The following is an 11,657-nucleotide window of genomic DNA, read 5'->3' as shown; positions in this document are numbered from 1 at the left end:
GCCCTGCGGGGCAAGATCAGGCCGAGGGTCCTCTGGCCAGGCTGTCCTCTGCCGCTTGCAATAACCACTCAACTCTGCTCTCTAAAGATTACCGCATCCTTTTTCTCCCCCCCCCACCGCCCCCTAGCTCAGAGCAAGTGAGCCCGTTAAGGAAAGAGGGGGCGGAGACAACGTCCCCAAAGAATGAATAAATAAACAAATAAATAGTCTCCTCACCGCAGCTGGACGTGGTGGTCAGTTGAGACCAGGTTGGTAGCAATGTGAGTTTTGCGTTTTGTTTTTGAATTTCTTTTCCTGTTTCTATTCGGGAACCCATCGATCATCGCTCTCCCCCCTCAAACGCTCCACCCCCCCTTTCCATCTTGCCGACGCCAGCCAACTTTGGGGTCGTGGAGGGGCGGCACTGTGGCGCGGAGGTGGCCCCTGGCCGGGCAGCGCGGGCGTTGCTGCGCAGCACGCTGGCTCCCGGGGCCGGCGGCGGTGTGGCCGCGCCCGGGTCCGGGGCGCTCGCCCGGCGAGTGGCAGCGGCGCTGACGCCCTGGAGGGGATCGAAGCGCGCGCGGCGGGTAGGGCTGGGGTGGAGGGCAGAATCTGGGATTCTGCTTCAGCCCGGGGGATGTTGGCTTCCTCTTGCCCGGCTGCCTGGGGCAAGCCCGGGAGTGGGGAGGGGGGGAGAGGTAGGAAAGGGTGCGGCGGCGAGGGCTAGCGATTGGTGCTTTGGATGCAGAGGGCTGGCGGCCGAGCGCGCGTGCGAGCGGCGGGGCGCGAGGAGGGGGCGGCCAACTTCCCGGGAGAAAGGGGCGGGGGGGGGTGGGCGACGGTCTTTCCGCGCAGGGGCTGGCTCCGGGGCTGGTGCAGCCGCCACCGAGGGCTCGGACCCTGGGCATCCGCCGGCTCTGCGCCCCGCGCTCGCAAAGTAACGTTTATTCATTTATTTGCTTGCGTTCAGCCTCTTGGATTGCACCGATGGACGCCCCTTTGGACTTTTTTTTTGGGGGGGGTGTTCCGCGTCCGACCTCTCCAGCCTCAAACCTCCAGTTCCCCGCGCCTCCCTAGCCCTGGGAATCTAAGCACACGCACCGCCCCCCCACACGAGGCCCGACCCGAGGGGGGTGGGACCCGGGTGTGGGGGGGTGGGTCCCTGGGTCCCTCCCCGGCTCTCCCAAGTCCCCCCCCCTGCCGGGGGCGGGGGAGGGGAGAAGGCCGGGAGGGGCGGCTTCAGCACTCGGGGCTCTCATTTCAAAGTGCGCTCTGCCTTCCAGGTTGGGTCGGACCTGAACCCCTCAAAGCGGGACCGCCCCCCCCTCCGCACCCCCCTCCCGCACCCCGCACGCCCGCCGGGAGCTGAGTCGCCGGCGGTGGCGGCGGCGCCTGACAGATCGGAGTTTCCTCTCGCGCTGGATGGAGCTGAACTTTGGGCGACCAGAGGAGCGCAGCCGTCCGGGGACCGCTGCATGCTGAGCCCCCCCTCGGCGAGACCCGGGATTTTATTTTTTTGGGGGGAGGCGCGGGACCAGCTGCGCGCCGGCACCATGTTTCTGGCGACCCTGTACTTCGCGCTCCCGCTCTTGGGTAAGTCGAGGCCGCTGGGAGCGTTCCTAGCCAAGAAGGCTTTCTTTCTGTGGGCCACTTGGGGCCCTCTCCCTCCCCCCACCCCGAAATCGCTGCGGTGGAGGTGGAGGAAGTTTCGGGGTGGTGTTTTTTGGGGGAAAGGGGATCAGGAATCTGTGGATTTCAGAAGTGGTGGCCCCGCAGAGCGGGCAAGCCTTTTCGACCAGCTTTTCATTTGGCTGTGGTTTTCAACCAGCCCAGCCCGGCTAGGCGGGAAGTGGGGGGCGCGGGGCGCGGACCGAGCCCTGAGCCAGTCCCAAGGCGTTCGTGGAAAGCGCCCCGGGGCCAGGGATCGTGTGCGCGAACGCCGGGCAAGGGAGATCCAACTTGGAACCCCAAACTTTTCCTCCCAGTATGATCTTGGAGCTTCCCGCCGGGCACCCCTCGCCCGCCTCTCGCCCACCGGTCCAGTGGTCGCCCAGGGGCTTCGCCGTCCAGAGCCCCGCCGCCGCCAGGCCCGGCCAGGCCGGGCAAGTGGATGGTTGCCGTTGGGGGGGGGGGAATGGGCGTCCGGGGAGGCGGGGCAGCCGCCTGAGAACCGAGGCTGGGGGCGATGCACGGAGCCGCGGAGGCTCCTGGGCAAATCCCTCGCCACCTTCCTTCGCGGGACAGGGAGGCGGGGCGGGAGGGGGGAGCGCTAGGGCGGGAAAATGGATTTCCCTAGCTTGCAACCTGCCCAGGGCACCCCAGAAGGCAACTCCAATCACCATTCCCGGGGCACCCGCCCGGCGCCCCGCTCCGCTCCGCAGAACCCGGAGTCCGGTACCGGTAGGATCTAGGACCGTACTCAGGTTGGCTCTTTCCCACCCGGCAGATCTGCTCCTGTCGGCCGAGGTGAGCGGCGGGGACCGCCTGGACTGCGTGAAAGCCAGCGATCAGTGCCTGAAGGAGCAGAGCTGCAGCACCAAGTACCGCACGCTGAGGCAGTGCGTGGCGGGCAAGGAGACCAACTTCAGCCTGGCGTCCGGCCTCGAAGCCAAGGATGAGTGCCGCAGCGCCATGGAGGCCCTGAAGCAGAAGTCGCTCTACAACTGTCGGTGCAAGCGAGGCATGAAGAAGGAGAAGAACTGTCTGCGCATCTACTGGAGCATGTACCAGAGCCTGCAGGGTACGCCTCCCACTCGTACCCCCCCAGCCGGACGCTGGCGGGGCCCCTCGGGGCCCTGGCAGGCGGGGTTGAGCTCATCTTCCACTCCCTTCTCCCCCAGCTGCAGGAGGGCCTTTCATTGGCCCCTGGGGACAGCAGCAGCTGGCGTTGGCTGCTGCAGCTGAGCCGCATCGGTGGGGCTGGTTGTTGGAAAACCCATGAGGGGGTGTACGCAGCCCCTCTCCTGCCCCCAGGACCCCGCTGGACCCTTCTGAAACACAGTCAGAACATCAGAGTGAGAATCCACTAAGAGCCACCCAAGGAACCCTCCGCCTTTCCCCAAGGAGATCCAGCCAGAGATTTCCCTTGTCTAGCATCTTCCCTAGAGTTTTTCCTCTTCTCCTCCCTGGTCATCTATCTGACCTGAGATTAAGAAGTATAAAAGGTCTAGTAAAATCCATTTTCTTTTTTACACCCTCTCAAACTTGATCAGAGGCACATGCGTGACAAACTATTTGTCATCTGAGATTAGCTGTGTCTTGAATCAGCTGTTGTGGTTCAACCTTGGTTAACACAGAAGTAGCTCAGGGAAAGAAAGATCCACTTGTCACAACCCTCTAGTCCAATGGGAGATGCATACCTATTTGTGTGTGTATGTGTGTAGATATATGGATGTGAACTTACCTGTCAGACGTGGCAGGAGTTTGTAAACCTTGCACAAACATCCCATGCTACTCATTTTCCACTGAGGCTCACGCTGAAACTTCGCAATATGCAGCTTTGACATGTCAGCTGCCACCTCCTCCAGAAATCTATAAATGAAAACCTGTTTCTGAGATGGACTCTTGAATAGCCAGAGTACCTCATTTGTGACCACATGCCATGGTTTGGGAGCAAACAGTCAAGGGTGCCTCCTCCGGGTCACCTTTCTTCCATTGGCTCCTGGAGGCCAGCAAGGTTTTTGACGTCACTGGCTCATTCTTCTCAGATTTCATTCCTTTGCAGAGTGGGGGAGTTTTCTGGCCAAGACCAGGCTGGATTGTGCTCCAATATTTTCATGGCACTCTGGGGAGAACGGGACAACAAAGGCAGAGGAATAAAAAGAAATAACCATAGCCAAACACATGCATTGGAAATCTTTGAAAGTTTTAGCATCTTTTTGTTACACAATCATAACATACTTAGAATTCAGACTGAGCAGTGAAACACTGCTGGAAATATATGTTTTTCAGGTCTGAGCCCCATCTTTCTGTTTCTAGGAAATGATTTGCTTGAAGATTCCCCATATGAGCCAGTTAACAGCAGATTGTCCGATATATTCCGGGTGGTCCCATTCATATCAGGTAAGCAGATTTATACTTCCATTCTGATGCCTTTGTCGGCTTGAAATCTGTTGGCTTGCATTCTCTTTCAAATAGTGTATAATAAGTAGATACCTGAATGGCACATTGTTTCCAGGAAAATCGAAATAGGATGAGGATAATGAAGAAGAAGAATGCCTAGCAATGATTGTCTGACTTAAAGTAATGCTAAATGAAGTAATGTGGTGTGATGGCTTGAAAGAGGTTGGAGGGAGATGGCTTGGCTGCGTTCTTTTTCCACATTAAAATATGATTGGTCGACTTCTGGCAAAGGGAATGCCACTTCTGTCTGTAGGTGGCAATGCTATTCTTGTTGCTGCATACCTTACACAGTGGCTCACCACTGAATGGCATTTGTTCCATTGATGCCACTTTCTTTAGAAGATGCTGAACAGAAGCCTAAGTTGCTGAAGAATTTTGGATAGACGCATCTGTCTGCCTTTGATTTTTTAAACAACTTAAGCTGTACCATTTGTTAGTCAGTCTCCTGTTTCTAATTGTTCCTGAGCAACTGTGCATTTCAGAGAGGATATGATACTGCCCCACTGACCCCTTTAAAATGCCGCCTTGCTTCCTATGTCTGAGGTTGTCTTTCTGTGCAATTCTCCATTTGGTTTGGCAGTTTAGAATTAAGTTTTTCATAATATCTGCATTCACTCAGCCTGTAAATAATGAGAAAAGTAGTAATTCCTCTTAATGACATACAGATTCCAGACTGATGTCTTTGCTTATTTACAGTTAAGATGCTTTCTCAAGTGTATATAGTCTCTACGAATGACATGTTTCTTAGTGGTAAAACAGGGCGGTTAGCATTGAATTGGAATCTCTGAGATTATGGTCTGTTACCAATGAGAAAGTCCTAGTATTCCAACAGCTTTTCCTGGTGAAAATCATAAAACCTAGTATGCAAATATTGATGTTAGGTGTGAATGTATTACACATACATCTATTCATTGGCCAAATACATAGTAGGCCAAGTGCTTACTGTGGTTCAGCTATTGCAGTTTTGGCAGTAAGCCAGGTATCATCTCTGCCCTTGTGAGTGAGAGGTTGCCAGCCACTGACATTTATTAAGCCTTCATTATATTCTAGGCCTTGTACTAAGAGCTTCACATTATTAACTTGTGTAATTCATCATCAAGTACTTCTTAGGTGTTATCATTTCCATTTTAGAGATGAGGAGACTGAGGCATAGTGAAGATGGGAAACTAGCCCAAAGCTCCTAAGTAGTACAACCAGTCTTGAATCCAAGATTTGTTAGATTCCAAGATTTTCCTTTTAACATCTACCCCTCGCTACCTGAAAGAATATATTCCTCAAACTGACAGCACTAACAGTTCAGACCACTTGAGACCCTCTATTCTACATGATTTTGATCTTTGGTTTAGAGGAAAATGTGTGTGTGTGTGTGTGTGTGTTTGTGTTGGGGATAAGACATAAGGCTACATGTTTAGTGTTATTTTATACTGAATAAGTTCTACTTCATTGCCCTACTGATACTTCCTGTCTTGTCTTGATGGTTCAGCTAGGACAGTGGCTCAAGCAGTGGAAATGATGCACAGACAAGTGTATGTACCATCTGAGCTCTTGTATGAATAGATATGGTAGAAGTAGGGTGGTGTGTGGATGGTGTAGCACCAGGATGAACCTGGCTGTCCTATGCTTTTGAGAGACAGAGCCTCTTGCCTACTGCCCCTCTTAGGAATGCTGCTTCTAGCCAGTATTGACGACTGGACAGGTAGGAACCTGTCCAGAAAAGAAAGAAGGTCATTTGGGTTTTAATTTCAGATCTGGGGCCTTTTACAGACTCATTTTTTCCCTCTGTGAATCTCTCATTTCTCCTTGGTATAATGAGGCAATTGGAGTAAATATTCACCAGTCCTAACAGACCATGCTTCTGACAGAAGGATTGAGGTCACCTCTAAACTCTCTCTTTTTGCTCTTGAGTCACTTTTCCAATCCTTGCATTCATTTCTACACTTGAAGTGGCAGGGTCAGTGGGTATCATTTGCTTACCTGAATATTTTTATAAGTGTTGGAAAAATTTTTCTGTTGTACCAAGTTTCACTCATTCATTTATTGGATCTCTCTTTTAGCCAGGTATCTTTTTACAGCAAATATGAGCGTGAGTTTGTAAGATCTGTCTTATTGAGAACCCGAAAATTCATCATGAATTAAGCAGAGCCAGGAAGGCTTTGTCTGGAGCTTTATTTTATATCTCAAGGGTATTGACTTTAGGTTTCAGCACTAATAAGCTTTGACCTCTGACAGCGACTGTTCCTTAAGTGGGTATAGGGAAGCCAAATGGAGTCTTGAGAGATTTTTAAGTCATTGAATAATGTGTATTAGTCAGTTTGGTCTTTGTAGAATTGAGAAACAGGATGATAAATCTTTTTCTAGAACATCTCTTCTGTCTTGGAAATCTGAGGAAACCAGGACAACAGGGACTTTGCCTTTTACAGATGTGGTAGTTCTCAGAGTTTCCATATTAGGATGTCTCTGCCTAATGTGAAGAGTGTGTTTATCCATATGCATTATAGTATGAGCAGAATCACCCCACTGAAGGAGACATGTTTGACTTTCTTGTATTTCCTCTTTCTTTGTATTCATCAAACCCACAGTCATGTTAGACATTATTTACTTGCTAACCTGATTAAAGACATGTGAAGTATTATCAGTGACCTGGTGGAAACAAAGAAAGGAATAAAAATAGCAAAAAGTCATGTAGAATCTAAAAACTCCTCTGAAGCAAGAGAACAAAACTCCTGCAGGCTTGTCAGGTAAGACTTTTAGGTGGTTGTTGGGGCCTATTTCTGGTGGAAACTTAGTAAGCAAATCCTTCACCACTAAAGGCATGCTAAAGGACTTGTATGTTTACTGCAAGTGGTTGCCAGTTTGGTTATCTGGGCTCTGGAACATGAAATTCACAAAGGAAAAGGAGAGCCAGGAGGAGAGGATGTTGGGGTGGAGGGAGAAATGCTTCAAAGTCCCTTGGGAGCCAACAGGGCAGAACTTGTGTGGGTGCTGGAGGCGACCTTCAGTTTAACATCTGCCTCTCTCCTGGCCACAACCCTCTGCCCTTTAACCTCTGCCTTGCCTCCCTTTTTCTTCTTCACAAAAGTTCAAACAACAGCAGGAAGTAAATAGTGATTTGAAAGGGTGATGAGCCTGTGGGCAATTTTGTTTTGATTCTCCAGAAGGGGAAAAGAACAAAGCAGCAAGAAAGTTTGAAAGTCCAATGGACACCAAGAAAAATCCGAGGGTGGAGGATCTGAGGGAGGAGATAAGCTCTTCTTGAGCAGCAAGAGAAAAAGAACTTCCAAGGTTTCAAAACATTGACTGGGATATTGTATTTTATAAAGAGTCAAGGGATGCCAATTGTATCACATACAGGAGTCAAGTATAGAGAAAGAAGGGAAAGAACCTTAGGATTGGAATAGTCTGGGCTGGATGGGAAGGACAGATGTCGTGGCTGCTTCGGCAGAAGTGTGAGGTCTTACCTAAAAGACAAACTCATGAAGCAAAAGCACTAGTGGTTGAGGCTTAAGTGGCAAGCACTTGCCTAGTAAGTACACAATGCTGAGTTCAATCCCCAGTTCCCTTACCCAAAAGAAGGAATTGAAATACCTTCAGTGTGATTTGGTGAAAGGCAACCTCTCACCTTTTTGAATGTATCATCATACCCCTACCAAGTCCTAAAAAGGTCTGAGACTGACTCCTGTCTCCAGAGCTGTAGGATCTTGAAATTGATGTTGTAGTGATTGGAAGTGATTTACTCTGAGAATAAGATGTACCGAAACTCCTTTGTGTCTGAATAAGGCTGTGCATCATCAGCCATGCTTAGCATTTTTATGTCACTATTTAAAAACAAAACAAAAAAATGAGGTCCTCAAAATCAGAAAGAAAAAGTAGGACAAAACACCCGATGGACATGTGAAAGGCCTTCCCTTCTCACCTAGCTCTTGAAAACAGCTTTCTAAATGTGTTTGCTCTATGTTCAAGAACCATACTAACATCCTGTTTATCAGCTTTAGCCTAGGCCACTCCTTAGCAGGCTGAGAAAGGCTTGGCTAGCTTCATTCTTCTAGCCTTCTTTTAAGCTTTCCTGGAGCTCTGGGGTCAATACCATTTCCCAGGTATTCAAAGTGAAATCACTTTCTCAGACCTTTGTGCTTGGCCTTGTCTTTGCTTGGAAAGTTTCTCTTCTTCAAGACCAAGATAAGATTTCATCTCTGAGGGGCTTGCTGGAATTCCCCCAGCCCACCACTTCCTCTCAGAACTCCCTCCTGCTGCCTTGTACTCTTTGCTTTTATGGTAGCTATTAATCACTCCACACAGGGAATGCTTATTTATGGGTCTGTCTTTCCTATTGGAAAGTCAGGGACTGGCTTGTCATGCTGCATACTGCTCAGTCACAAGCATTCTTCCTGGTTATCCAGAGCTGATAACCCATCAGCCAAGGGTGACTGAATGTTAGAGAGCTGGTCCATCTCTCTGTGTTTCCAGATTCTAAAATCAGAGAGGGAAGTGGTTTGGCTAGTGTCACATTCCTTGAGGGTAGCCACAGGGCCACTTCCACACTGGAGGCCATTGGGGTCTTACTGAGACTTATTGTCTGGACACACCTCTCCCATTCCTGAAACCTTCCAGAAGTGGTAGATTCTACCACTTCCCAGAGTCTCCCTTCCTACTCTAGCCCTCTACTTAGGTACAACCACCCCAGCAAGTCTAAAACAGATCTCACCCTCTCACCACTTTTTCTCCTTACAGTTTCTCTTCCTGTTTTTCTTGGCTTATATAATAGCTTTATCAGCTGTATGATTACCTGTGCAATCAACTCTGGAGTTATCTCCTGTCTGGCTGCCTCACTCCCTGAACAGGCTCATCCCCAAGTCTTGTAGAGATTGCCTGCACTCTGAAATTGTACTTCTCTCTATTACCTGAATGTACCCACCTTGTCTCTTACTTCAATTTTGTCTTGGCCTTTGCTCCCTTGTGTCTGGTTTTTCCCAGAGCAACCAACCTCCTCAATTGTGAGATCTTACCTGGGTACCTCCACGATGCTCCAGTCCTCCACACAGACACAGTGACTTCTATCTTGCTACTATTCATGCTGTGTTGTCTGCAACAGGTCAGATTAGCTAGACGGTGCTGTGGGAAGCTTTGCACTACCACCCTGTGCACATTCTTTGGAGGAAGAACATACGCTCTGCCTTTCACCCAACCCAACCTCTCCCAGCTAGGTCACCCTCTTTTCTTAGCAAGTCATTTGAGCCCAGGGTGCCTCAGCTTCCTCGTATGTAAAATGGGGTGATGAGAATGCTCACTTAATAGGTCTTTGTAGACTACTGATGCTTTATGAAAAATTCATACCAAGTGCCTGACATGTGCTTGGTCCTCAGAACACCTTGGTCACTTGAGTACTGAGGGCCTATTAGTGGCCGGCTCACTTCTGACTTCATTAGGCCTTGCAGCAGAACACAGCCCTCAATCACGGATTGAAGAAGGTTGCAGTCTTAAACCTTTAGGAGCCCTGCTTGTAAAAAAAAAAGAAAAGCTAAGAAGAATCTGTCCAGTATTTATAAGGCCCTGGAGGAAGTTCTACCTCTAAATAACCCGGCTTGAGGCTTACCTACCCTTTGGAGAAAGGGCTCCCTTTCCAGCTGCTCCTTTGGACGCCTCTGTCCTCATGCTCTTTGGGCTGAGGTAAGCTGTTGCAGCAGATGCCCACGTGGGGCAGGAGCTCTTCCTGAGTTTGAGGATTCTTCTGATAAGCCTTCCCTTCTCAGCTTCACTGATTCCTATTCCCCAACCTCACACCATAAATCTTCCCAGCACCCCTCACGGCAGCAGAATTACTGCTCCCTGAGAAGGGCAGGCCTTAAACCTGGGAGAGGCTTCCGTTTCTGAAGCTCTGCTAAGTACGCTCACATTTCACTTTCACAGGCGGCTACTTTCGGGGCTTGATTCTCTCCCTCTCCTGCTCTCGGCGGCCCATTTCATTGCACAACAATAGGAAATGACAAACAAGCCAAAAAGGAAAAGGAGCACAACCACATTGATGGAAGGCTGGTCGGGGTTTTTCCCTGTATACGTGAATATGTATATCTGTGAGCACACATAGATAGGTACACACAGGCACACACGTACATCTTCTTTGACAAAAACAGGCTCTTGCTCTGCGCATACTCTGGCATTCCCTGCGTGATGACATGAGGACACTTAGTCTTTCTATGTTACTCCCAGCTTCCTGAAGGCAACCTTTGCTATCTCAGTAAATGTCAACTGAAAAATTTCCTGTCTAAAGCAATAGGAACAGTTCGAGTATCTAACTACTTGAAGGCTGTGAAGGTGCAGACAAATATTTTGTACAGAGTTACTGTGCATCCTGTTATAGAGAAAGGGAGATAAAACATTATTGAGTGACAGGTAATTGCCTGAACTGAAGATTGTTACAAGGTGCAAAATTATTTATAGCCAATATGCTTGTCCCTATTCCATCTCCGTAGTCCTCTGAAGTATCTCTCTGCCATCTCTTAATTTTTCTGTTGTTGAAGTTTATTGTTTCTTTTTATTTCTGGGACTGAAATTCTCAAGAGAAGAGAGCAAATCAAATCGAAGAGTACTGGTTAGTGTAGGCATTCAGAGTCCTGTGTTCTGTTTCTAGCTTAGTCCCTAACTGGAAGGGTGACCTTGGGCTGGTGTTGGTCCTTCCTACAAATTATGTGCTAGTTTTACAATGTGGGAACAGTGGGCAAAGATAATCTCTTAGCCAATGTCTCCTCTTTTTGTTGGAGGGGGTCTGTATATTCACTTTTGCTATTCTGGGTCATCCTGCTTTTAATTTTTTTAAAAATCTTTTTCTTCAGACCAGGGATACCTTGGCATATATATATTTCTTATTAATAACATTTATGATTTGTCTAGTGTATGGCTTACTTTGAGTGTAAGTGTATTCAAGACATGTTATTTGAGTACATGGTAGAAGATAAAATAACAATAATCAGTAAATGGAGAAAAGAAGGAAAGAGGAATGAGTAAGAAAGAGAAGGAATCAGGAGTCAGTTTGATACACAAAAATGCATGCCAAAAGATTATACTTGAGTGAATTAAATTATTAGAAGTGCTGTTTGTTTAATAGAGATAAATAAAATCACCAGATTATATGTGCAGTAGGACTTTTAGAGGTCATTCTGGTCCAGTCCTCATATTGTCCTGATAAGAAAATGGAGAGTTCCATAAATTTGTAGTACAGGGGAACATAAATTGTCTAGGACGGTGATGACAAGTAAAATTAGGTGTGTGTTTGTTTTTAAATTGCTACGTGGAACTCTCCATATCTGGGCATTTCCCTCACCTCCTTTCAGTTGCCCTTGATCTGCTCAGATCTGTGCCCCCTTCCAGACAAGACAGCATCTGTCTTGCACTGAGTGAAGGGAGAGCCACCGCACTGAGAGTTCAGGTAAAGGTGTGACTGCTCACTGTATCTGATCAAGGGTTAATTAGGAATACTTCTCAGCAGGAACTAATGGCTGAATGATACTTTTCCTATTTTTTGTCCCCTTCAGAGTTGTCTGCAAGAAAAAAAAGAGAAATTA

General features: G+C 48.5%; 1 protein-coding gene across 1 annotated transcript in view; it reads left to right on the top strand.

Moving 5' to 3' along the window:
- The first annotated feature begins 832 nt into the window (after positions 1 to 832).
- Gfra1 (GDNF family receptor alpha 1) overlaps positions 833 to 11,657 on the top strand; it is a 196,679-nt gene continuing 185,854 nt past the window's right edge. The window contains exons 1-4 of the mRNA XM_013017873.1: positions 833 to 916; positions 1,263 to 1,572; positions 2,426 to 2,719; positions 3,958 to 4,041. Coding sequence (XP_012873327.1) covers positions 1,455 to 1,572; positions 2,426 to 2,719; positions 3,958 to 4,041 — 496 coding nt within the window. The 5' untranslated portion in view covers positions 833 to 916; positions 1,263 to 1,454. The remainder of the gene's footprint in view (positions 917 to 1,262; positions 1,573 to 2,425; positions 2,720 to 3,957; positions 4,042 to 11,657) is intronic.

Source organism: Dipodomys ordii, unplaced genomic scaffold (assembly GCF_000151885.1).
Source record: "Dipodomys ordii isolate 6190 unplaced genomic scaffold, Dord_2.0 Scaffold36, whole genome shotgun sequence".
NCBI classification, from domain to species: domain Eukaryota; kingdom Metazoa; phylum Chordata; class Mammalia; order Rodentia; family Heteromyidae; genus Dipodomys; species Dipodomys ordii.
Note: the sequence above shows the minus strand (reverse complement) of the source record. Positions and strands in the feature narration are given on the sequence as shown.